Here is a 27,963-nt window from a genome sequence, read left to right on the forward strand (position 1 = left end):
CTGTATCTTGTCTTTGATTAGGTTGTCAAAAACCCAGTTCCTGTAATCTCTGTCAATAACGCTTATATTTTAAAGTGGACTGAATGAATTGGGAAAACTGGGGGGGAAAAAGCCCAAAATATAGAACGTACATTTTTAGCTGCCTAAATTTTCCAGTTGAAATATATTTGTTTAAAACCAGTCTGACAGTAGTAACCACGAAACGTTATTAGCTGGAAGAATGCTCTGTGGCCTGTAAGAAATGAGAGGTTTGTTCTGTACACATTCAAGAAACCTTAATCACAGCAAGCACGTGTTTGTAGCTGCCTAAACAGGTGATGCTGTACAATTGCTTTGGATGAGCAGTGGAAGTCACCCTTTCGGTACTGCAAATCTTGAAATTTCTCATGATCACAAAATAATTTTTGTTTCATTTTAGAAGACGTAAATCCAGAGTTAAAAAGAAAATGTAGACGCTAGCTGTACCAAACTTTTACTAACGATTAGAAAGTTTCCAGTGGCTTCAGCTCCATTAGAAGGACTTCCCTAAGCTACTTATAAACATTGTATATTTTGCTTCTCAGCTGAAACACGTAGCACCAGACACCATGTGATTCGTAACCTCGTGTCCTGTATGAATAGGCAGCAAGATGCATTTTTTTCTTAGTGTTCAGACACACTCAACAGCTTTGAAGTATCATAGAATCACCTCGGTTGTATAGGAAAATCTGAAAAATACTCATTAAATTAAGATTAAAAATAAAATTGTATTAATGTAAAAATAGTAATATACCTTAGCATGGAACTGAACAAATAAACAGCTAACCCATGGTCGTAAATGGAGTCCTAAAATATTTCTGTTAATGCCATGGAACAATCAGTTTTCCATTTTTAATTCTGAAACATGAAATGTTAGCAATCCTTAAGCAGTACTTTAAGTGTAACTGCTTTAGTACAGTGTCTCCTACAGTGAATATTGTTTTGTGTTTTTCAGGAACCTCTAGGAAATGTAATTGTTAATTGATGAATATGTGCCAAAAGCTAGAAAGATGTTGACTATTTCAGCAGTAAAGAATGAAATGTCAAAGTGCAGCTGCCTGGGAAAGTTTGTGGAAAGAGATAAAGAAGATGCATCAGAGGATGTAAAGGTGACACTTAGCTAGTGAACAGTCATTCTTTTCAGGTGGTGGAGCAGTTAGGGATTATTAAAATGGACAGTGCAGGAAGTTAAAGTGAAAGGTTGAACTTAGGCCAAGTCTATGCTGCAGGGTTTAGCTGGCATAGCAATGCTGGTTAGCATTGTGAAAAAATTGCTTCTCACTAACTGACATGATTAGTCAGGCAACCCTTCCTGTGTAAACACAACTTGTACTGGCAAAAAGATTGTTTTGTCATAATAGCTTGTGAGAGAGTTAGTTAGTTAGTTAGTTACTACCAAAAAAAGACCCCTCTTGCCAGTATATGCTGTGTACCTAAAATGGTTAGAGGTGTAGTGAAGTTGGAAAAGCCGTTGTAGCATAGACTAGTTTACAAATGTATTGATTCCTCATATCACAGATATCTTTGGGTTACAGTTGTATTGAAAAACATCTGCATTGAATACAAATTACTGAAACTACAGGTAAGGCTACTGAATTATATGCCCTTTTTCTCATAGTGGTTGGGCACTTCAGCAGGACTTTTTGGCACTTTTCTCTATATCTGATTCAGTCAGCCATTAGATGAAAACACCAAACCGCCCCCCAACTAAAGTGCCCAGTCTATACAGACATCGGGCGAGTTGGGTCCAGCTAATGTGATGCCTCTTCTGGGCATGTGCCAGTGCATTGAGGTTAAAGTAAAGCATTGGGGGAGAAGTTCAGTGTTTTGGGGGATTTTTTGTGTTTGGTGTCTTCAAGCAACCAAAAATGATTAGACACCTGTGAAGTAAGATGTATAAGGAAAGGCTGAAAGAGCTAGGGTTATTTAGTCTAAAAAAGAGGATTCAGAGGGAGGATTGGGTAGCAGCCCTCAAATATGTGAAGGTTACTTATAGAGAGGATGGAGTTTTTCTTCTAGCTACAGGACACAGGACTAGGAGCAGTGAACTCAAGCTGCAACACAGGAAATGTTTGGAGATTAGGAGGAACTTTCTGACTATGAGAGTGGTCTGGCACTGGAGTATATTGCCTAGGGAAGCTATAGAAGCTGCATCCCTGGAAATTTTCAAGAGCAGGTTTAGATGGACACTTGTTTGGGATGGTTTAGTAAGGGATGTTCCTGCCTTAAGGAGGGGACTGCAGTAGAAGACCTTGTGAAGTCCAGTCCAGTCCTACTTTCTGATGATCCTGTGATTCGGAAGATAAACCCAGAGAATTTCAATAAATTCAGTGTTGAAAAATTTCTGACCTGTTACAGTCGTCTTGATTTCTTTGCAACAGGAGAATTACTGTGCTATTTTAAACCTTCAGAACAGAACGACTTTATTTAGAAATGGACTAAGTGACTTCACAGAACTTCTTGATGGACTTTTGCAACAGTCATTTCTAATGCTGGAAAAATTTTTAATAGCGGTTACCCTATGCCATGTGGAAAAGAGGGTAGCTACTTGCATTCATCTCTAGAAATGTTGCATTACCATATTTTTGTTACATGTCTCGTTTATAATCACACTACTAAAACACTGTTTATAATAGCAAACACTTTTTGTTTCCTAGCAATGAAGTGATAAAACTAATATTCTTAGTAATTTATTGAAGATATTAAAGTTTGGTTAGATAAAAATATTTTGTTTAATGAATTACTCATGTATGGATTTGGACAAACTGGTTAAAATTTACTGTTTGTGATCTTGCAATCTTTTGGATCTTGCTTACCTGGTCTTACTGTTAACTTGCCTTCCCACTACTTCCATCACTTTTGCATTCAATGAATGTTTGACCAGAGGTGGTTTAGAAAGGCTACAAACAAGAAGTTTAAAACCCTAGATCATTCTTGAGGGTTTTTTTCCAGATTTGTAAGTCTTCAAAGGAGGTAGAATTCTGGAAAAAGGAAATGTTTAAGTTCCTTAAAAATAAAATTGGAGTTAATTCTTATTATTTTTCTGTAAACTACCCACTAAGGATAATTGTAAGCAAATGAAATTCATATTCTTACGTAAGACTAATTGACTTCTCTTATAGATGCCGCATCTACACGTGCCTTAAGTCAAGGTGGACAAAATGCAGCCTGCAGGCTGGATGTGGCCTGCCAGGCCGTTCTATCTGGCCCGCAGGACCCCTCAAAATTAATATCTGTCTGCCCTGGTTGCCTGTCATACGCGGCATTCAATGGCTTGCCAAAATTCAGTAAGCAGCCCTCTGCCCAAAACAATTGCCCATCCCTGCCTTAAGTGGTCACCTGGCCACATGTTTGGTACATTAATGGCATGGTAAAAAGAGAAATAAGTTCCAAAGTTATTCCACATAATCTGTTACACTTTCGTAGGCAATCAGGACTCATAGTAGAGACGATATATTTTATTAGACCAAAACGATTTTTGCAAAAAAAAATCTTTAATGGCAAGCTTTCAGGCACAAACATCCTTCATCAGGCATTGGAGAAAATATTGTAAAAGTTCTCCTGGGTAGAAATGAAAGTTCATATTTCATAGGATTTCACAGAGGAGACAATAGATGTCAACTTCTCTGGGCAGTCAGTTCATAGCTGGTATGAAGCCTCTCACCTCCTGTGAGGATCTGTGATGATGCAAATTACCTTGAAACAAAGGCAGGAGCAGCATCTCAGGTTTCAGGTGGTCACAGTTGCTTCCTGCTTGGGAAAATATGAAGATTTCATCTCAAAATACTTTTGTAGCTGCTTCCTCTCATGTCTTTAATTGTATGTGTGGCTGGGTGGTTGGAGTTCCCAGCTGGTGGAGCCTGTGTGCACCCCCAAGCCTGGGAGCTCCTAGCTGGTGCTGGCAGCCTGCTCCCCTATCTTGTGGCACACTGCGCTTCTGCTCCGCGCCTGGCCTGAGCACAGTGGGCCGCAGCACAGGGAATGGCTAGCTCCTCCTGAGGCTCCCTGTGTCCCAGCCAGCCCTGCTGCAGCACGTGGAGCAATGGGACAATGTACGTTGGCAATTTGTGCTGCTGCTATTTGTGTTGCTGTAAAGGCGCACCCATGCTCGTGTGGACCCGGCTCTGGAGTTGCTTGTTTGCCTTTATTACTTCCCTTCTGTCTTGTCACGTTCTGTTCAGATGTGCCACCTGGAGTGCTCGCTATATTGCTTGAACGTTCATTGAAGGAAGAGTCTGCTGCTTAAAAGAAGGAAGTGGTGAGGGGAATAAATAAGCATACAAACACTTATTCCTGAGGCACAAATCATCAATCGTATCAGTACCCTGATTGACAGTGGCCGAAGAACATTTCATGCTTTGTAATGCAGGTAGCAACGTTCTTGCGTTAGGACACTTCTGTAGGGCCTGGCAGTCGCAGCACCTTGTACTGCTTTATACAGACCCTAGAATGTCACGCCTCACAAAAGACCTCCCTGAAGCAAATCCTTCACTATTTGGCAGAAGAGAAAAATCTATGCATAGAAGTGACGTAACTTGTCCATGATCAATGAGAAAATCTGGGGCAAAACCAGGAACAGAATCCATGCTCTACTGGTTGCAGCAAACTGCCCATGGTATTCTGAAGAGACCACACGTAGCAGTTTCTCCATTTTCCAGCTCAGCGTGGGCACTAAGCCATGAAAACTTTTTTCCTCTCTGCTCTCAGAACAACTCTGAAATTTAGGACAGTCTGAAGAAACCATTTAATCTTAAAGGTGATGTGTTTGTCACTCCACTACAAAACTATGAAAGAATAGAGGTAAAAATGAAATGACCAGTTCAGGAACTTGATAACCTTTTTCAGTCTACCTCCATAGCCAATGGACTTGTAAGTTCTGCTGACATGAGCCAAGTGGTTTTCTTATTTTTTGGGGGTTTTTTAATGGCAATCTCTGCTTTCTGGATGTTTTCATCTGGTGTACCTTAACTAAAGTATTTTTTGGACTTGGACTAAATTGAATGGTTCTGACTAGAAAAATATTTACAGTTCTCTTTTATTGTGGAGAAGCGTTATGCGGGAAAAGGGAAATTTGCTGTTGTATTTTGTCTTCCCTGTGGGACACTGGCACAGACAGAAAACCAACACGTTTCTCTTTTGCAGGGCCCAGGAGCAGGCACCACTTCAAAAGGGAACCAAATTAAGAGGACAGCATTTAACCCCTTCCATACACAATTCATTTTTTTCCATCCCAGACATGTGCAACAAACCTTAATAAGAATTTTGGGAGTAGAAATCTCAGAGCTGTTATGCTAAAGGAAAGTTTATTTTTCTAAAGGCCCCTCTGCATGTGCAGGTAAAGACATGATGGGGTCTAATGCACAGTCCACACAACCATGCTTCCTGCCATGCTACATGGGCTCCCCCTGCACTGGCAAGAAGCAAGCTGCTGTGGCCAGGAGCCTGGTCTGCAGACAGGTTCCCAGCAGCAAGAGTGCACCATGCATTCCCAGGGCTGGGAGCTCCATCACCTGACCCAGGCTCTCGACTGCAGGTTTGCAGCTGAGGCGGTGTCTCAGCCATGGAGGTGCTTTACACTTCCAGTGGCTGCAAGACCGCAGCTGATGTGATCTCCCAGCTGTGGGGCATGCCGCGCACCCCTGCTGCTGAAAGACCACAGCTGATGCAGGCTTCCAGCTGCGGGGGCACTCCACTCAACCCATGGCTGGGAGACTGCACCAGATGTGATCTCCCAGGCTGAGATATGTGGGGTAGGTGGAACACCTTTGCAGCTGCAGGACTACACGGGGCATCCCCATGACTTGCAGTCCTGTCACTTGATGGGGCTTCCAGCCACAGGGGTTGGGAGCCAACACCAGCTAGGAGCTCCAAGGTTTGGGGGTACCCATGGGCTCCACCAGCTGGGAACTCCGATCAGCTGATGGGGCTCCCAGCCACACCTACAGTTAGTTTTATATGTATAATTAAAGGCACAATAGGAAGCAGCTACAAAAGTATTACCCATATGTAGAATAACTTTGTAGCTTACTCCTCTTTTTATCATGCCGTTGACTGAACATGTGGCCAGGTGACCACTTACGGTGTGTGTGTAGATGGGGCCTCAATAAGAGAAGTTGATTAATCTTACATAGGACTATAATTATTAGCAAATGAAATTCATCCCTTAGGTGAGGGGGTCTCTAGTGCCCCAGCACAGGGGTTGTGCAGTGGAGCCCCCACACTGAGGCATGAGGAGCCCAGGGCTGCCTGCTTCCCTGTCTTGAGGCTTCAGCACAGCAGCTCCACAATGAGCGGAAACGGGGAGAGCAGGCAGCCGTGGGCTGCCTTTTCCCCTTCTCTGCATTTGTCCTAGTGCTTGCCACTTTGGCATGCCTTGCACTGCCTTCTTTTGTTTTTTTTTTTAATTGCTATCAGGAAATCCCAGTAGCAAATTGTGCCCCAGTGCTGCAAATTAGCAGTGCCAGGCTCTGATTTAATGTGCAATTTGTGCGTGTTTTTGTGTTTTGTGCAAAGACATTTTCAGTGTCACAAAGCACATGTGCCTACATGTCTGGATCCAGCCCAGTAGTCCAATTAATTCTAAATACTTATTATTTATCCATATGATGTATAAGCTTTTTGTCATAGGAGATCTGACTTGGCTACTTGGGTTCCTTCCTACATCTTTTAATTAAAACATTTTGTAACTACTGTACTAGTTTGATGCAAGTATGTCATCTCGCTCCGATTTCTGCCACATGGCTATGGGCTGTGTTTTGGGGGTTTGTTGGTTTTGTTTGTTTTTTTTTAAAACATAAATTGTAGAATCTTGTTAACATGCGAACCTGCTAATTATCAACAAAAAGCCTAACAGCCTCTAACCATATCAGTAGTATAGTCTATTAATAATTAGCTTAGTAGTTTTACAAACTATAGGAGAATGGTATGATTCAAAATGTTATCATAAACCATTGAAAATAACACGGAAACTAAGGCTAATTTGTAATGCAATCACTCACATTTTTAAGGTTCAATCTTGCAAAAATTAGGGTATTACAAGACCACCCTCAAATGTGCTATTTTATATTTGTTACTATATTTTTAAATTATATATACAGTGTGGGGTAGAAACTTTTTTGTAGCAGCAGGACTCAACTTGTTGAATTGGGTTTTCTAATACTTACTTGAATTATGAGATTTTCATGTATTCTAGATGTGAAAGACCACGGTCTTGTTTTACTTGGTCCATTTAACAGGAGAAGTTTGAATTCATTATAGTACTATCAAGTCGATCTTTAAATTACAGAAAAGTTTTACCATCTATACTCTATAAAGAAATGTCATTTTCCTTAGTAAAATATGTCCTTCTGCTGATTATATTCTAGAATTAATCATTTTTGCCACATTCTGTAGGGTTGTTAAATCTGTTTTTCAGAAAAAAGTTTTTAAAAGAATACATTTTTGTTTTAAAAATCAACCTATTTAAAATTAAATTTGAAATTATGCCAATTTACATGTGAACCTAAGCTTATGCAACCTGTTAAAATTTAGATTAAATAAAAAGTATTTAAACAGTGTTGTTTGCTACCAAAGTTTTAAAGAACATCAAACCAGTGAGCTTAGGTAGGTCATTGGCTAAGTACCTGGAACTAGAATTTGTTGAAGTGATAGTGTAGGTCCATTGTCCAGGTGCAGAGAATATTTTCCTCACTTTTCAGTGTATTCAGTTTAGTACAGTTCAATAATTAGTTCCCTTCAAGGCTGAGATAGTGAGTACAAGATGAAGAGGCAGGAAAACTTGGTTTTGTCTTCTGGTCTGTAAATAAAAATGAAATGCGAGAAGCTAAGATCTACTAGTTTTAAGATCTTGAATGACATAGTAAATTAAGAAAATTCTTTCTGCACCAACTGCAACCAATACATCTCTTGTCTATCTGCTTGCTAAGAACTATTAAATTTCCCCCCTATGTGGCCAGAGCATTTAATGTAACTTGATTTGACTTTAAAATGCTGGTTTTTAGTTGATTTCCATATTCTTTCATACATTCTGCTTAGCAAAAAAACTACCAGTGTAAGGGATTAATTTAGTTGCAAATTAGCATGTTGTAATGGTTATCAAACAAAGAGAATAGATTGTTCTTAAATTAAAAAATACTGAAGTGCAAACAAATTATTTGTATCACTTTTAAAATCTGTGATTTTTAACTTGTTTAGAATTGAAACAATGTATTTTTCTCTGCAGTAACAGAGGTTGCCTACTTTGCCAGTATTTCCTTTTTATTTTATTTTTTTTAATGTAAAGAAGGCTCCCTAGTTTTGCCATTAAATTCTTAGTTTTCCTTACGGTTTAAGTTTTAGCAGAAGATTCAAAAATGAAATAACTAAAGGATCCTAAACCTTCATCACTACTGGTGTTGCAGCATGCGGTTTATAGATCCCCTTTACGTATGCTTCATTATAAATATATACATATTTACCACAGAGTTTCAGAAGAAAATATTATTATGGCAATTCCAAGATATCACTAGACTAAACTTTGAATACAGGTTTGTTTTTTAAAGAAAAACTCCTGTCTTGTTTCTGTGAATAGAAATGAAGTGGAACCTATTATAAGATCTAAATAGACTTCCTAACAATATTGGTTTTTCTGCGGTGGTTGGTTGCTTGGCTTGTTTGCTGCAACACTTCCTGGTTCTAAAAAAAGACACCTGATTTAGCTGTTAAATAAATGTGGCAGCAGCTGCAGGAATGAATATAGCCTCACCTTTTTTTTTTAATAAACCAAATTGTCTGGCTAGTGCTAGCAAATCCAAATATACAGAAAATGGTGACAGTATTGTAGCATATGTCCTGATCTGTTATGCACCGGATTATGTTTTTATGGTATATAAAATAAAACTTGTCATCTATAAAATTACAGGGATGTGCCCTTCAACTGTCGTGGTCTCAGAAAGTTATCTATACAGTTGATAGAAATCTTGTAGTGTGTTTCTCACATTGTGCCACCCAAAGTCAGGACTATTTGAATTATGTTATGTACATATGACCTCTCTACTGCAATAGCTATTCAGCTATGATGGTAAAAGGGGGAGGAAGAACTTTTTTTTGTTTTTGTTTCTTTGGCGGATTTTTGATCCTTCATTTAGTCTATATAAATAGGATTGAAAGTGTGGTAGATACTTTACTGTAAATCTGTTTTCACTCATTACTTTCCCACAGTACTTTTATTATCAAGTTTATGAGTTGAGATTTACAGCTGAATCCATGTTGGACAAATAGTGCTTTAAATTCAGATACAGTTTGCTTTGTCTTGCTTAGAGCAATTTTAAGGTGTAGAAACAGATGCGTTCATTTGCTACGGAAATGGGGAAAAAAGAATGCTATCAGCAGGATTACATGGAATATATACATGAATTGTAAGAATTTACCCCGTGGCCCCAGGAGATGATGTCTTGCTGTATAGAAAATCTTGCAAACTACCCTACAGATGTATCAAAAGGGATGTTCTCTGCTTTAAAAAGCAAGTTATAAAAAGAAGGAAAAATCCCATACAGTTAGTTCCTTGCCTCTCTTGAAAATAATACCTTAAATAAATCTTGAAGAATTCTGAAACTGAATTGATTTTCACTATATGAAGTGAATGCAGCAGTAGGAAGTAACCAGTCAAGGAAAAATAGTGAGGGGAGAAAAGGCCAGTCAGTTTTCATTCTGGTTCTGTGGAAGCATTCTAGCACTGCAGGGTTTTGGATTTCAGGCGCTGGAAGGCCAAATAAAGCCTTTTATTATCATTCATAAACTTTCCTAATGATCTTTGATTTAAAAAGTTAAAGCAAAACCTTAAATGTTAGTTTAGTTACCTGACCATTGAGCTGATTAAACTGTAGACGTATGTTCCACCAAACACACTATAATGTATATATTTTGCTCTCTTTTGTTTGTTTAGAATATATGTAACCATTGACATTAGTCCCTAATGAATAGATGTACTTTTGAGAAATCAGTATGTGAAGTGGGGCATAACGAGAAAAGCTACATTAGTTGAGTTTACCCAAGCTAGAGTTGAGTTTGGAGAATGTATGCTTGGGGCCCAGTCTTGCAAACAGCTCCAAGAGCACAGGCCCTCGTTTGTTGTGATCCCATAGAAAGTCTGTGAGACTTCACATGGGAATAGAGAAGGGCGTAGAGGTAAAGTAGTTTTCAGAATGAAGCCTTGTGACTTTTGGTCTTGTATAGGTCCTGGTCATAAACAGTGCTATGCCAGCAAAGTGTGGCCATGTCTATTAGCCTGTTAGATTATGCATGCATTGTTTAAACCGCCAGTTCCCAACCTTGGGTCATGACACAAATGAGGGTTGCCGGTGGTGCCGCACACAAAGGACGAGCTGTGCCACATGCCAGGAGCTCCCCTGGGCTGCTGCCGCCACACTCCGCTCCCAGCAGTGGGTTGCGGCAAAAAAAGTTTGGGAACCACTGGTTTAAATAAAAATGTGCTCGCTCGCTCTGGACTTCTTTCAATAGATCCATGCTGACTGAAAACCAAATAGCAAATTCTCAAAATGTTTTCCTAACCTTAGGAATCTTCCAAATTAGAACAACTTCTTGGTCTCTTCTTTCCCTTTTTAATAGGATCAGTGAATGCAGCACTATTTGCATTTCTACTGGCTTTTACTTGGGTTCAGGCTAGGCATGATGTGTTTAATTGTGAAGTGGGGTCATGAGTTTGGATTTGGTTTTAGAGAATGTTTCTGCTGAAATCAACACCTATATAGCAAATTGATGAATTATCCTTTTCAAAAGTTATGAATTGTTTAAACAATGTTCTAAAGTGAAGATGTTTAATAGCTGTAACTGTATTGGGTACATTATACAGCATCAGCCTCGGGTCATATTTTTAGCAGGTAAAACCACACGTTTTGTGAACATTTTATGTTAGTAGTCACATATGTTAATGGCTATGTGTGTTTCTGTCTCATTTTGAGCATATACACTGTTATGGATACAAGTAAAGGTGTAGAGGTACAAATGGACTTGAGCCTCACTTAAAAGAAATCAGACCTTCAGGTATTCATTTGGATTTTGGATGTGTATATGATCTTACACACAGGCTGAACAACTTAAGGCATAGGTACATGAGCCAAGTTACTGCAAGGTAAATGAATGGCTAATGGGCACACACTTACTCTTAGCGAAAGAAGGGTAAGCTATTGCCAGATTAGAGCATGCCCATGGGCAGCTACCACAGAGTAGCCTTCACATTGTAAATCCCTGTTTACCTTGCAGTAGCTTGTCTGTGTGCCCATGTTTGTCTTATTAGCAATAGTTTGTCAGAGATGTAAAATGGAAAGCCATAGTTGAAGTCGCTCCTGCCTCTTATAGTATACACTGGTGTGCAAGGAAAACTGGACCGTCTCGTCCTCTTGATTTTCTTCATGTTGCTTTGACTTTTTTTATTTCTCCCTTCCAAATTGTGGGTGTGATCTGTCCTCCTGAAATGTTCAGCTGTGCATCCTTAGAATATCTCTTCCAAATCAAAAGTGAGAGGGGGTTTGAGGGATTTCTTTTTTAAATGCCCCATTTGAAAAAAGTCTTTCTTTTTACCATCCTTCGTCTCTTGATAGGCTCTGCCTAACTGCTTCAGCTTATTTTTTAGTACAGTCATTTGCAGCTAGTCTTTGTTTCCTCTGTGCACTTGGAAGTATGCTGATGTACATTATCTTCTAATGATCAGATCTTTCTACCTTCATTTCATTAAGTGGAAACTTTTAAATCAGTAGATATAATTCTTTTTTCTTTGTCAGAATGAAGTAGTAAGAGCATCCAAAGCTGTCCATTAGTGGCTAAAAGATATTTTGGCTGTCATTGCATACAGTGTCATAGACTCTGATTCTGCTAATCGGAGACAGTTTTTAAATCTTTTTGAGCAACTTTGGGATGAATTACTGTTCATTAAGATTTTCTTTTTTTTTAAAACAGAATCTTAAAGTGATTGTAGGATGATAGTGATAAATCTCTGTCCTTTTCCACGGCCTCCCAGTCAAGGCTGTGCCATACAGTAGATCTCCAGATTCCCCTGTCATTGCCTTTAGCATGAGTCCATTTTTCCTCCACTGTAAAACTGCATCTGTTTAATTGGCAGTTGCATGCAAATGAGAACATGTGTCTGAACGTGTTTTGTTGTTTTTGTTTTTTTTATATTGGCAGAGTAAACTAGTTTGGTTTCATCATGAGAAGGAGATAAAAGGAGAAGCATGGTCATGCCAGCGATGCCTTTTTAACTAAAGGCATTCTGCTGGTGATGGATGTACACTTGAGTGCTGGCACATCCACTGACTGCTATAGTATTCTGAAACTGCAGCAAAGGAGAAGACAAAAGTTTAAACATCATAGCAGTTTCTGGAAGAAGTGCCCCTCCCATCACCCGTTCCTCTGCACAGCCGGGTTAACCAAGTCTGGCATACTTGTGTACCACAAATGCAAAGACACAGATACTGCAGGTGGTTGCCCCCAATATTTCAGAATTCTTTCTTGTTCTAAGCATGAAAAGTCATTGTTAATAAAGCATTCCCACTGAAAATCTTTCTGACTCGGTTACTGAAAGTGCCAAGTACTCTCACCTTTCCCACAGAGCCCTGCATCTTGCTCTGGATGTGGGGCAGTTATGAGAGTATATCTTAAACTATTCATAGGTATGTGCTTCCTTTGTGATGTCATCAGCACATTTCCTGTGAAATAGTAAGCTGTAATTAACACTTATTCACACCATTTAGAAATGCAGATGTTTCCCCAGCCAAATGAACATCTCTATTAACCTTCTCATCTGAGGTTTCATATGTGCTAGTGTCACTACCTGAAGATGGGGGGTCACTGGGATCCTAGTCTGAATAGAGGACAACTGATATTGAGGCTGTTTTGTTTTGGATCCGATCTGAGTGACAGAAATCTGTCGTGCATCTCCTTACCCTAAGAGGAAAAACAGCTTTCCGCTGTTCCTGCTACAATGTGCATGGTGTCACATCAGCATTGTGAGCCCCTGGAGTGTTCTTATATCCAGATGCAAGTGTTGCTTGACTGCCATGAGAGTGAACTTTGTATACCCACCGTTTTAAAAAAGTATTTATAATAAGGAAGTTCACAACCAAGGCTTAGGGGCTTGTTGTTATATCTAAAAACTAAACAGCCAAAGGGAAAAATGTCTCCTGAAACACCTTTTTACAACTGAAAACATGATTTGTTTGACCTTTTAATCATTAAGTTTACACGGGGATGACCTATTTAAAACTCTTATTATGAAATGTGTAGTTTCATGGGACACTGAACTTTGTCCTAACGAAATTGAATCCCAGTTATAACCGCAATATTGGGTAAATGCTGTGCACAACTTTTGATGGGTGTTTTATTTCCTAGCAGGGTTGACTTTAAACAGGTTCTAATGACAGATCCACCCTGTGTTATAGTTTACAAAGAGAAGGTAATGTTGCATGTCTGTGCTAAGGTTTCTGTGAATATTCCCATCGCTTCAGGCACCCTGCCAGCATTTTCTCTTCCAACATCCTAATGCTTGTAAAACATTGCTTCAAAACTACATTTTAAAAAAATTTCCTGAGTTTTTATGTATATTTGGAGGGGAAAAGCCTTTTAGACATTTTTGTCTAGTTTTTCTTTCCTTCATTTTGTACTAATATTTTTTCCTTAGAATGTGTCTCAAAAGTTTGCGCTTCGGTTCCTGTTTTTTCCCCAGGCCCAGAGTTTCTCTTCTGAGCATTATATTTTGTTAAAAAAGCAGTCGGAGCACTTACTCAGTTTCTTCCAGTCACTCTAAAACATTTCTCCTGGTTAACTTTTATAGAATGGCTTGTTACCTGGCTGACATCACTTCATTTAGTGAAGAGTTGTCTGAGCGCTGCAGCATGAATAAGATTTTAATATGATTGAACTCTTTCTGAGCATCTCCTTCCACTGATCCAGTTTGTTTTCAATAGCTTCTTTCCCAAATGGGCTTTTTCCTTTTCTTCCTCATCCAAGGTGGTTTTACTCATGTTTGCTTTTCTCTTCCAGTTGTCTGCTTAAACTCCCATAAACAAACACAAGGGAGTTCAAACCATTACTCATCAATTCACTATATTGGAGAATTTTCAACAGGTCATGGTGGGACAAGGGATCTTAAATAAAACAATACTTAAAGGAGAATTTCCTCTTCAACTTGCCTGGGGATGCCATTCTATTAACAAATTGTGTTTAAATACAGCTGTTGCTTTACAGTGCCCTCTTTGGACAGGGATTTTAGATGTATATTGTGCTCGTTCACTTTTACCGGAAAATGACATGGGATGAAGGATATGATTCTGCTTAGAAGCTTACCTAGACAGGGCAGGTCATGGCAGCTTTACTGTATTTCGGCAATGATAAGGATCGTTTTTGGACTCAGGTTGTATATCCTATTATGAGATTCGGGTTGTCATCTCACACTAAACTCATCCAGGTTTGTTATTTTTTAGGTATTCTATTAAAGGCCTTCTTTCTCATAATGCAGGACAGACCTGCATTGACATTGCTGTATAGTGTATTAGAATGTGCCAACAATGAATTAGTGTTATATAAACAAGTAACAGGCATGTAAGGACTAGTCTTTTGGCTGTTTCTTTCCAGGAAACTTGCCTGCTACAAAAAGTGACTGGTAATTTTTGAGTAATTTAGTTCCCATTTTATTGTTCTTTTAGAGCAGTGGTTTTCAACCTCAGTTAGACACAAGGTGCCTCTCATTACACAGAAGGTACCCATTGAAATACACCAGCTCTTAGCTTTTGCTTTATTTTTATTTGACTATGGTAAAATGATGTAACAAGTCTTCTGTTGCTGAGAATTCAGAAAGTTTGTAAAAGGACAGAATGGTTTTGACAGTCTAGATTCCCATTTGAAATCTTTGGGTTTATTTTGAATTGTGTAGGTGTTTGCACGTAATAACGCTAATATTGTGTGGTACCCTTAAAAAAGATTTCCAGAGAGAGAATACTATTCAAACTCACAAATCTGCCACTTGCTTCATATTCTATCCTTGATCTTTGCTTGTCGTCTTTTTAAATATTTAGCACCTCTTTTATGTTTTCCCTAATGAGATTTCTTTCCCTTATCTTGGCTCCAGAGATGCCTTCCATGACTCACATGACATAGTGAGGATTTCTCTGATTTACTTTTTGTTTTTACGCTTGCATTTCATTGCATAGTTGCATTAGATTTTTTTCATAACCTTTGGCACATACGTATTGTAATGCAGCCTGTCTAAAGCAGTCAATTAATATGCCATGAACGATTTAAAATATCAGATGCTTTCATAGAAGTCATTTTCTAATGCAGGTACTGTGCAGCTGTACTATGTGCCTTGTTATCATTTCTCTCTCAGCTTTCTCCTGATATGAAACTTTCTGGTTTTTACATTTGTGTGAGCTAGATCAGAATTGAGCCCTAAATACGTGGGGATTTCTGCAGGCGTCAAGAAAAGAAAAGATTGCTTAATAAAAAGTCCAGATTTGGATGCCCAATGCCTCTTGAGGAAGCATAAAAGCACCCTGACACACTTTGCTGGTTGCTCCCCCCTGCTGCCTTCCTTTTTTTCAGCTAAGCCCAGAAGCATGGGAAATTCTCATGGTAGAAAATAGGCATAGCTATACCTAGACCATCTCTGCCCAGTGCCTGTCTGACCTCTTGAATATCTCTAGTGATAAGAATCCACAGCTTCCCCAGTTAGTCCATTCCACTGCCTCATTCTCACAGTGAAGTTCTTCCAGCTATCCAGTCTAAACTTACTTTGCTGCAAGTTCAAGCCATTGGTCTACGTCCTTTCTGCAGCAAGAGAGAAAAGTTGCTTTTATTCTTCTTTCTTCAGGTATTTGAAGATTGCTATCATGTTCCCTCATAAGCACCTTTTCTGCAAGCTGAACATGCCTAGCTCCTTCTGCCTCTCTCCTCGTATGACTTGCCTTCCAACCCCTTGATCATCTTTGTTATCCACCTCTGGACCCTCTTTAACTACTCTATGTCCTTTTGGAGCCCAGAACTGCACACAGTGCTGTAGATGAGACCTAACCAGTGCTGAATAGAAAGGAACTATCAGTATTTTATTGGTATTTTGAAATACGAATAAAAAAATCAAGGAATGTGGTCATGAATTCTTTTTTCCATCCTACGTGGACATTTTATTAACTGTATTAAAGTGATTGCATAAATATTGCTAGTTACAGTTGAAATTAGAAAGACAGATGCCAAAAAAAAGTCTTACTTTGCAGTAATAGATATTTTATTACTAATGTAGCTAAGCCAGACAGATATTAAGGCTTCCTTTGATTTATATCTTACTACTGTGACCTGAAGTTGCTGTGGCCTTGGAGAGGTCGGGTCACAGTGAGTTTGTGCTGAAGGGCTGTTAAAGGGCTCGGCGCACTAGATCTGTTTTTTAGTCAAGAGCCCTCATGACCTAAAAAGATTAATCAAGGCCAGGGTCTGGTCTTAATTTTCTTCCTATATAACAGCATATCAGAAGGAGCTGCTCCTAACCCCTTTCCCATTTCAAGGGTAGTATTGGTCAGGAACTTCTTGTTTCTGTCTACCACGTAGTTACCGTAGTTGTAGTATGTAACGGTTTGGCTGTGCTGTCTTGCTTTTGAAAATCCCTGTTTTTAATTTGCTTCCCTGTTCAGTTTCCAGGGAGGCTTTTCATGGGTTATTTTTACTTTTCTCTGTGCACATGAGTTTGTTGAGTTCAGATTAGCTATAATGGACTGTCATAGCAAGAAGCAGTAACAGCAAGGCAGAAGGCAGGATGGGAAGGCATATAAGAGATTTATTTAACTCATTCAGAAAGGCATAAGTTTTCATAGGCAACCGGTTCCTAACTTGTCAGATTCCTAGCATCTGCCCTGTCCTGCCTCCTGCCAGACTTCAGGCTAACACAGTTAATTGCCTCTCTCTCAACAAAAGGTAGGATGTGAGACTTGGGAACAGGAGCCTAGGACTGTGTGCGTCTATCCTATAGATTACCCTTTGCATCTTGAGCAAGTCGCGTAATCTGTCTACCTTTTTTTTCCTCTGTTAAATAAAAACAGTTCCTACCTCACAGGGTTAAAGAGTCTAGGAAAGTGCAGTGTATTAAAATTGCAGGGCTATCCAACTTTTAAGTCCCTGGGGGCCATATGCCATGTAGGTGTTCCCTACCACACCACTGCAGTGTGTAGGCTCCCCCCCCCGCCCCGTTGTGCCTCATGGGTGCGCCCACACGATTCTTTCCCCTGCAACACATGCCCGTGTGGGCACTCCTCCTTGCTGCACCACTTGGGTATGATCTCTCTTCCCCATTGGGCATAGCGGTGCACTTGCCCTTAGCTCCCTGTGCTGCCGTGTTGCCTTACCCCCTGGGAAGTGGCAGCTGGATGAGGGAGGGGGGAACATGGAGACTCCAGCCTCTAGTGCAGCCAGGGCAATGGGGGGAGCCATGGCTGGATGAGAGCCCAGGGGCTATACATTAACCCCTCGTGGGTTACATGCAGCTTGTGGGCCACCAGTTGGGCAGGCCTGAACTCAGGGTTTGAATTACATTTGGACTCTTTGTGGGGGTGGAGCAGTCTGCAAAAAATTTAAACCAGTTCATTGATTAAGAAGTCCACCTAAGTGAAGGACCAGTCCAATTGGAGGCCCCCGCAAGTTATGATTTTTAAATCTTACAGGGGGAGCTCAGCCTTCCCCTGCCTACCACCTCTCAATTCGCACCCTGCCTGGACAAGCATTTTAAGTTTGCATTAATGGAAGAAGCCTATCGCATTGTCATTCTTGGTGCTATTGGGAGATCATATCTCCTGCTGATTGGCAGGTCATTAGAAACTGAAGGAGGTTTGCCCCTGTGAAGTATTGACCTCGTGGTATGAGATCTGGGGACTTTGCATCAGTTTGTGTGACTACATTTTTGCTTTGCAGATGCTCAACTGAGACAAAGTGAGATTTTGCTGCCACTGAATTGGTAGTATAATGTAGAAGGGGATTTGGCGTAGCATGCAAAAATAACAGACCTTAGTGCTGGACACATGAGAGTGAAAATGCAGTAATTTTGTCACAATCCAAATACATTTTTTCGTCTTTTCTGCAATAAAAATGTGTTATTGAATAAACTATTTGACTTGACCTTCAAATAAATAGAACAGCAGATTCTGCTTCATCTTGGGACAACACATGCTGAACAACTCTGGTATATAATTCAGCATTTAAGTAGTTAACAATGTGTAAAAACAGTACAGTAAAATGGTAGCGCTCTCATTTGTTCAGTTTTTGTAACTGTTGCTTATTTGGATGATATGCATCAAGGTAACAAAACTGGAACTGGGACCAAAAATCTTGGTAGGGGAGATGGACAAAAGTGCAAGAAGACCACATTTTAAAAAGGGGATAAAAAAGAAAAGGAGGAGGGAGGAAGTTTAAAAGTGTGGTGGAACATAAAGTTCAGATCCTGAGTAGATCCAACAGAGAGGTTCATTGTTCTAATGCATTTTTTCATTAAACTGCTGGGTTTTTTTTTCTAATACTAGCATATGGCCACAGTTCATGAGGGAACTCTATACTATTGCTAAATTTTCTGTACATTTGTTCTAGTCATTTGTATGGGAGGATAAAAGGAATATTTAGGATGTTTTAAAGTAATTGGTGTGGCAGATGAATTCAGTTTAAAATGCACTATTTCAGCCTTACACGTAAGTTGCATTTTACTAAGCTAGTTACCTAGTCTGGTGGGACTTCTCTGAATCGGGTGGGACGTTTAGATGGTTTATGTACATCTAATTCTGCTGCTCCTTCAGCAGAGTTGGGTCATTTGGTTGCCAACTTTGCCCCTTGGTTGAGCTAAGACTTCTTTCTAGCTCTGTGAAAGTTGAGTCATACAGTGTCCTGTGTTAGTACTGTTTCTTTTAAGAACTAACAGATGATAGCAAAAAGGAGGCTCCATAAAGTGCCAGGCCTTCAACCTGTCCTCCTCCTCATACTTTATTGTAGGGAGGTTTATAACATTTCTTTTCCCCCATTGCACTTTGTTGTAATAGAAAAGCTAAAAATAAATGCCAAGCTTTCATTTTGGGGAGGGACAACGAGGAGGGGAGGGGTTGGAGGATAATCACAATTGGAACTAGAAGAGTCTAGAAAATACTTTAAAAAAAGGTGCTGATATTTGCTGACACTTAAAATCTCAAAGCAGAAGGTAACTCATAGGACAGGAAGGACGAAACCAAGGATCAGAACTGTGAATCTGTCACACTCTGTCTCCTCCCCAAAAAAGGTGACGGGGGAACCCAACTGAAAACGGGTAAGAGAAGTTGTGGGTTTTGTTTTGTTTTGTTTTGTTTTTAACTGTAATGATTTAATAGTTCACCATTTCTCCTCCTCCTCTTTCTTTTTGTAAAGAAAATATTTCTCATTCTTTGGCTACAGGTGTATTTTATGTTAACATGATGCAACTATAGCTTTTGATTTTGCAGTTTAACCTACCTTTCCAAATCCGCTGATTAATTTAAAATCTTATGGCCTAATTATAAGAATAATTTAAACTAAACTGGGAATGTTACTTCAATAATAGTTTGAAAAAAGAAATGGAGGGAGGGGAGAAGCTGCTGCAAAATCAGTCTCCTGCTATAAATGTTCTCCAAGTCCTCTTAAAATGTTTAGAAGAGAATTTCATTGTAGAGAAAGTACAAGTGAGTGTACATTTGCATACCTTACCTACGTATATAGCTATCATGATTTAATACCTGCAGCAATAAAAGTGTGCTCAAATGAACAGTTGTCTAACAGGCCATTTGTGTATAGGCTTCACAAAACTGTATGATCCTTCAGAGCAAACATACGGATGATTTCTATAAATAGTATGGGATTGCTAAACTTATGTGTAGGAACAGACATAGAGGTGGATAGTTCTGTCGTGTGTGGTGGCTTTTAAGCAGAACTTTATAAATTGTATTAGGACATGGCTCCTTTCTGGCTAGCCAGAGGAAGTAGACTGTAACTGTACCATGTTCAGTATGCTCCTGAAACAGGGCTATTATGCTCATAAGGCAATACTGCCATTCCTATCACTGAGCTCCTACGGAGACTTCCTTCCAAGCCATGGTGTCTTCAGATGTGGCAGGGCTCCCTAAGTCGTTTTCTTTCCTTTTAAAAAAAAAAAAAATAGGGAAAATGTAATTAAATAAAAACTATAAGCAGTGGTTATTTAAAAGGTGACCAGGAACATGTAGCCTGAGCTAGTGAATAACACTTGTAAGGATATTTGGCCCAAACCACTTAAAAGCTCTGAGATCTAGCCAAGAAAAGCCCATGGTCATTGATAACAGTAGTGTGTGCAGCGGTTTGTATACTTAAGTTACTAAGCTGCTGAAATTTTTTTTCTAAGCTTATTTGAAAATTCTTTTTGTTGGACTGTTAGCCAGAAACGTAATTATATACAACACATGTGAGGTTGCTGATTCTAAAACATTTTTCCCATGCAGAAAATGCATTTATGCAATACTATTTTTATAAATGTGTTGCAAGAAGAGCAAAATATAGAGCCCTCCATGGTATAGCAGTTTGATTATAAACTTTTCAAGGAATACATATGCAGTAGTGAAGAATAGCTAAATAATAATACCTAGCTCTTTATTAGGGCATAGCATCTATAGATCTAGTGTGGTGTAATTGTTGTAAAAATTAAAGATAGGTGGGCGATGGACATTAAAAATGTAATGTGCTTTGATAATACAATTCTTGGGATTCCTTCCAATGATCGCCACTTGGGAATATGAAAAAGAAGTACCCTTATTAATCAGGTCTTTATCAATCTAATTAAAAAAATGTGTTTTTAATTTTTAAAGTCTATAAGTGGGATGCTGACATTTTCAGAACTATAAGCAGATCTTAAATTTGGGCAACATATTACCTTCAAATGAGAGAGAATAAAATAAATACTTCTATGATAAGCAGATCTGGGGAGCTTGTGAGTTGGTGTGTATGCGAAATTTAAAATTCTTTTTAAATTTGTTAAATATTTTACCTTTTAGAAGGTAGAGTAAGTGAACAACTTGGAACAATAATCCTTCTATTTCTATAGAAAGTAGCTTATTGGTCGTGAATATATAAAACCATTGGGGAGGGGAATGTTAGGTAAATGTTATTAGATGAATAAATTACTCCACCCCATGTCTAGCTCGTAATCTGTTCATAGTATGCATACAAACTAAGTATATACATAAGTTTACAAGTGTGTAAGGTCCCTTAAACAAGATCTCTCTGTCGCCCATATCTATTTTTCTGATTGTGATGTTACTATTCAAGCAGCTGTAGGAGTCAACTGACTTAAAAGCTCATTGTTCTTTACTTCAGGGGTGTTAAAAGTAGTTTTTCCTTTTAACAGTCTAGATGTTGCACTAATCAAGCTAACCTTTCGTAGGGGCAATTTTGCTGCTTCTAGCTGCTGCTTGTCTCTCTCCTGCTATTTTCTGGAAAAATCGTTTTATTCATTCTGCCTTTCAAAAACAGGGTGTGTATTATACTCCAGGGGGAAGTTATATGCAAAAAATATGGTAATCTTGAGATGGTGAATGTGCTGAGTTGCACCTTGAAGTGAACAGGAAGTCGGTACAAGCAGTATCTTTCTCCTTTGGCCTGTTTTGCTCAGCAAGTTGGTGTCTGCTTTCTTCTCAAACTTAAACTTCTGTACAGTCTTCAAGTACAACTCAAAGTATGTCAGATTGGTATCTGTTTTGAAGTGACTTATTCGTTAAAGGCTGAACTTGAGGAACTTTAAAATTTCAGGCTTCCTGTTGCAGAAGAGTACTGTGTTAGAAAGTGGTTGCCTGTGCATTTTAGAATTCAGCAGCTGAATAATTTTTTGGCGCTTTTAGTGTTCAAGTAGATATTCAGGCCTAGCTTTGTGATTCTTTTTCAGCATCCACACATATAGAAAGTACAAGATCTTACTACTTGTGTCAAGAAGTTTTCAGATAACATCAAGCTGGGGGAAATAGTAGATACACTGGTGGGTAGGACTAGGATTCAGAGTGACTTAGACAAATTGGAGGATTGGGGCCAAAAGAAATCTCATGGGGTTCAACAAGGACAAGTACAAAATTCTGTACTAGGGACAGAACAATCCCATACACTGGTACTGCCTGGGCAGCAGCTCTGCGGCAAAGGACCTGGAGGTTACAGTGGACAATAAGCTGAATATGAGCCAACAGTGTGCCCTTCTTGCCAGGAAGGCAAACACCATACTGGGCTGCATTGGTGGGAATATTGCCATCAGGTCAAGGGAAGTGATTGTTGTCCTGTATTTTGCACTGGTGAGGCCACTTCTGGAGTACTGTTTCCAGTTTTGGGCCCCCCACTTCAGAAAGGATGTGGACAAATTAGAGTCCAGTGGAGGGCAAAAAAAATGGTTAGGGGGCTGGGGCACATGACTTGTGAAGAGAGGCTGAGGGAACTGGGCTGATTTAGTCTGGAAAAGAGAAGACTGAGAGGGGATTTAATAGCAGCCTTTAACTACTTAAAGGGCATTTTGAAAGAGGTTGGAGCTGGACTGTTTTCAGCAGTGGCAGATGACAGAACAAGGAGCAGTGGGCTGAAGTTGCAGCAAGAGAAGTTGAATTTAAATGTTAGGAACAATTTTCTCACTAGAAAGGTAGCAAAACTGGGACGAGTTACCTAGAGAAGTGGTGGAATCTCCATCCTTGGAGGCTTTTAAGACCCAGGTAGACAAAGTCTTGGCTGGGATGATCTAGTTGGGGATGGTCCTGCTTTGAGCAGGGGGTTGGACTAAATGACTTCGTGAGGTTCCTTCCGACTCTAATTTTCCATGATTTATAAGAAGCTCTCCAAAGTGGAGCATTGAACTGTTTTGAAAGACTTGTTTGAAGTAGTTACTAACCAGCAATGAATAATCGTGTTGGGAACATTAACACAATCCTTTGTTTATTTTATCTTCTTTTATTTTTAAGAAGTAGACTGGCTAGGTAACTGAAAGACTACTTATATTTCTGCATCATACTCTAAAACGGTGATTCTCAACCAGGGCGTCGGTTGAGAATCAGCCTTTTAAGACTGGTAGGTGGTGTGAGCCAGGTAATGAGATAAGCTAAATAAATGCAGGATTGGGCTTGACCCCTACCTGCATGAATCTCCCACCTCACCTACCTCCCCTCCACCACCACCACCATCCAACCTCTGTGGAAGGAGGTAAGTGCTGTAATATATAAATTAGCTTTTGAAATTGGGTGCCACTGAATTCACAGAAGTTATAGTGGGTTGCTTCAGGTCCACAAAGGTTGAGAACCACTGCTCTAAAAGAACCATCAGTGGTTTAAAATAACATAATTTTCCAGTGAATTGTGTCTCCATTGTATGATGGGATGGATGTTACTGTTTAACCTTCTTTTTTATAAGTTTTTAGAACTTTTGGGGTATCTGCAACATCACCTACTTGTTACCTAACATAGCATCTGTGCTACCCATCATTTCTTATCTCCTTATTGTAGAATTGGAGTTTATAGATGCATGTTTCCTTATATAATCAAAGTGTACTGAGATCCTTAAAGGCATTCTGGTTCTTTTATTTTTAATACATTTATAGATTTATTTTTTTTTCTTATTTAGGTCAAATTTTGTGCATGGGATTTCTTTAATATTTTTTTTTTCTTACTCTTTGGATGTGGGGAATGTCTAGTGCAGTGTGTGCATTTTTCTAAGTATGAATTCAGCTAGTTGGACTATGCAGTAAATTGGGGTAGAGTCCCACAAGTACTATGTTTAGATATTCAGGAAGTGAAGACCAGTTGTCAGAAGTCTATTTTGTAGTCTCATATTTTTGTGACCTCTTTTGTTCCACCTTTCTAACTGCTCCCACCACACATTTTTTATAGGAATGAGAATTCACAAAGATATTGTTAGATAATATCCAGTGGTTTACAAATATTTAAAAACTCTTCTAGAGAATCAAACTTTGAGTTTTTGTTTTTAAGTATGTGTTGAAAAAAAATTACCTGTAATTATTGTTTTCTGGTAGTAATTAATATGTTGTACTTAATATAAGTTAGAAGCATCAACATCAGTTGTGAACCAAAGTTGTATTTTAAAAAAAAAATAGTTTTGGTGATTAAAAGTTAATGGAGCTTAAACCCTTAAGTCACTTTGCTTAAGTCACTTAAGCATGTTAGCAAGTTTTATCTTGGGTCCTTATTTCTTCACCTCCACAGCCTGAAAGTCAGTGTTACCAAGGGGATCAGAATTGTGCAGGTATGAGAGCATTGTGCTTGCCCAGAGAACTTAAAACTGTTAGGATAAGCTCAAGATACTGTAGAAATCTGGTGGTACTTACGATCAAAAGATTTTTGTAAAGATGCTTTATTGTGTAGGTCTAAAGTTTAGCCCTAAGCATTTGCCATTTATACCTGAGTTTTTTTTGTTTTGTTTTATTTATTTTGCACGTACATCCCTTTCTTGCTGATTTTTTTCATTATGTTTTATTTTCAGGAGTTTTATGAACATACAAAAACACTTTGGCAAGATGAAGGTGTGAAAGCCTGCTACGAGAGGTCTAATGAATATCAGTTGATTGATTGTGCGCAGTAGTAAGTAGTACTTCTGTTCTGCTATATACCGTCATAAGCTGCAAATTTCTTAAAGGATTGAAAATTATATAATTCACTTCTGAATGTTTACAACTTCTGTATCATTGAAAAAGGTTGATCATGCATGACACCTGTCTTTTGGAGAACCAGAAAAAAAATGCCAGGTGTTCTGAAAACCCTGGAGCTAACTTGTAGTGGTCTCAGCAGGAAAATTGTTCTTGTTCACGAGATGGCCCACATCTCTAAGTGCCCCAAAAAACAACCTTCCCCCATCTACAGTAACAGTAGACTGTCCTTTCCCACTAGCAGTCAAAGAACATCTGCAAAATAAGTAATTGTCTTTGGAAAAATCATACTGGGGAAGCCTTTACTGTCTGTGCAGTTTTATTTCATTTTAGCAGCTGAAAACAAGGAGATGGAGCCAGCTACTTGGCCAGACCTTGATCCATAGGCGGTAGGCAGGGACCCATTGTATTTGTGCATTCCAGAATATGTACTGCTCCTTTCCCCCGTTATATTATTGTCCATTATGATAACTGGGGGCATCTGAAGAGACCTAGATACATACTTAAAATTCTTATTCACACATGCGTAGTTTAGAAGTTTGGGGGTTTTTTACTGGTCTGTTTGTGAAGATGGTTAATATTGCATCTCAGGTGTACTGTGAAAGCATTGGGGGAGTGGAAAGTAATGGGTAACAACTACCAGCTGGCAATGTTGGAGTCTGTGAAACAGGCATAGTGTTTCTGAAGATGCATTTGTGAGATGCATTTCATGAGCTCTGGTTTACCGGCAGTTGAATGTTTTAAGACTGGATCTTTTACAAGTTATAATAGACCTTTCACAAGTCAAGTAAGATATATGTGGTTTGGTTTACTTCAGAACTAAAGTGAATTTAAAGGGAAACTTCTGAAGGGAAATATGGTTTTCGTTTTTCTCCTAGGTTTTCATATTAAGCAAAATCCAGAAGAGTTTTTTTCATTCTGGCAAAGAGCCATGTGACAGAGGACGTGCAAGGTCCTTACTTAGTGTGACTCTTGGAGTTCCAAGTCTTAAGAAACCACTTTAAAGTTTATATCATTGCTAACTTGATTTTGCTTGACCTGCACCTGGAACCTTTCGTTAAGGGACACCCCCTCTCCCCCTCCCCAATTCTGTACTTTTAACACAGATTTCTTTGCAAGGTAATTTATTACAAGGTAAGAAATGATAATGAGTTTGCAGTTTTGTTTGATAAGTACATTATGCCCTTTAGCATTGCCTCTATAAAGTGTATTATGTATGTATATCTGTGTGTGTGTGTGTGTGTGTATATGTATATGTGTGTATATATATGTATATGTGTGTATATAAAAAATTAAAAAAAAACCCATTTCATTCTTGTAGCATTTGGTTACCTTGCTATTTCTGCTAACAGAAGTAACAGCTGGTGCTAGGACCTTGCACTTCCTCTCTCGCATGGCTTTTTGCTAGACTGGAAAAAGCTCTTCTGGATTATGCCAATATGACAACATGGGAGAAAAGTGAAAACCATATTTTTCTGGTTGTTTCTTGTTGTAGGACATTGGAATTTGTGCTGAGTCAAAAGTCAGGAATGGCCTCTGTGATGGTTTTACCATCCTGCTCCATCTAGTGGAACACTGGTTTTTACATCTTGAGCTGTTGAACCAAAAAAAGGAACATGTCTGCTGGTGGCAAATTAGAGAGAATTTTCCAGAATGTGTTTTGACATTTTTTGGGTGTATTTCTTAGTCTTTTCTGAAGTTAACACGTTATTGTTGTTAAACTAATGTTTTATCGTTTAGAAATTTTCACAGTGTTTTGGTAGATCTTCACATGAAGTTTTTCATTGTTAATCCTAGTTGATTTTGGTGCTTTGCTGGCATGTGATTTGTTGATATCAAACAACTAAAGAAGAGGCATTGTTAATAGAAAAATGCTTGCTCGTGACCTTCGGGTTCATCATGCAGCTTGCCTCGTTTACTCATGAATCTTCTAGAGAAGTGTCAAAAATAACTTCTAGCAAAATTATCTTGAAATTACTTTATTAACTACATAAATCCGGTGGCCACGCTTAAACAAGCAAGCAGAGAGAAACCTACCAAAGACCAAATATGCTTGCAATTCAGCCATCAAGGGCTATTTTCATTTGCATACGGAGGCAACTGTCCCTAATGGAAATGGGAGCTAGAACAGAACACTGCCTGCAGAATATCTGCTTGGACTTGGCAGTTCTTCCAGAGAGTGTCCCAGGATTTTAAACACATTCTGTTTTTACATGCCAACATAAAACAAGAAACAGTACTATTGAATTCAAAGAAGAAAATGACGTTAATTATCTTTTAATTTCAGGATAGACCAAGCTACCAAGGTTTTCTTTCTCATGAAAAATCTTTATAAAAATATTCAGCAATTTCTTCGCCATGTGAACAACTTGCACTGAGCTTCTATACAATTTACTGGTTTATGTAGTTGATCAACTTTAGGCTTCTTTTGGAAATATGTTATTATGTTGTCTGCTATAGTCATCTTCACTAGGACTGCTTCCAAGTGTGAAATTCTTAGTATATAATTTTTTTACCATTGTGGGCCAGTTCTTTTTAAATATTTAGTAATAAGCACATTTGAACTTTTGCAGGGAATGCGTTTGTGTATAAAATGGTTATTAGCAAGTTACGGGAGTCCTGGGTTGTGCGGGTTCAACACCCACCTTTTCCATATTCTGTCAGTAATAGTAAAGAAATAGATATGTTGTGGGAACCTAGGGTTTCCTAAGATGCTTTGCTGAAAGGGTAGAATGCACCTCTCCTTGTGCCAAAACTCAGTAAAGTCCATGTAAGGTTTCTGTAAGAAATTGGAGTTAGGATGGCTCTGCTGCTGCGTGAGTGGACAGGTTGCATGTCATTGGTGTCACCTCCTGCATGACTCTTGGTCAGCTGCCCCTCCAGAACCTCCTTTTGAAGGCATTTTTGGGTGTTGGCATAGACTACAGCAGGGTGGATTTGATTTAAATCAGTCGCTTTAAATCATGATTTAAATCATAATTTAAATCACTGGTCATGAAGCCTTAATTTAATCATTCTTTTCTATTAAAAGTGCATTCTTGTTGTTTGATATCCTTTTTAATCATTTAATTTTTTGAAACATCACACTTTTAGAGAAGTAAGGGCTTGACTGTGTACACAAACTTGCAGAGACGAGAGGGCTGATGGATGGGTAATCGTGTCTGTTCTTTCTCATCTCTGTACACTGCTGCTAACAAGGATGTTATCTCTGAAGAGACGAATCCACAGTTTGAGAACTGAAATTAAGCATCACAGAGACGCTTAATGAGCTCTTC

The 27,963-nt window shown here is 39.0% G+C and overlaps 1 protein-coding gene across 2 annotated transcripts in view; it reads left to right on the forward strand.

Moving 5' to 3' along the window:
• The window catches only part of GNAS (GNAS complex locus), a 212,287-nt gene that overhangs the window by 134,749 nt on the left and 49,575 nt on the right, over positions 1 to 27,963 (forward strand). For both annotated transcript variants that reach the window (XM_090064354.1, XM_090064355.1), the window contains exon 5: positions 24,526 to 24,623. In XM_090064354.1, the coding sequence (XP_089920480.1) occupies positions 24,526 to 24,623 (98 nt within the window). The remainder of the gene's footprint in view (positions 1 to 24,525; positions 24,624 to 27,963) is intronic.

The sequence above is a fragment of the Crocodylus siamensis genome, chromosome 10, assembly GCF_052110815.1.
Source record: "Crocodylus siamensis isolate JL-2025a chromosome 10, ASM5211081v1, whole genome shotgun sequence".
NCBI lineage: Eukaryota > Metazoa > Chordata > Crocodylia > Crocodylidae > Crocodylus > Crocodylus siamensis.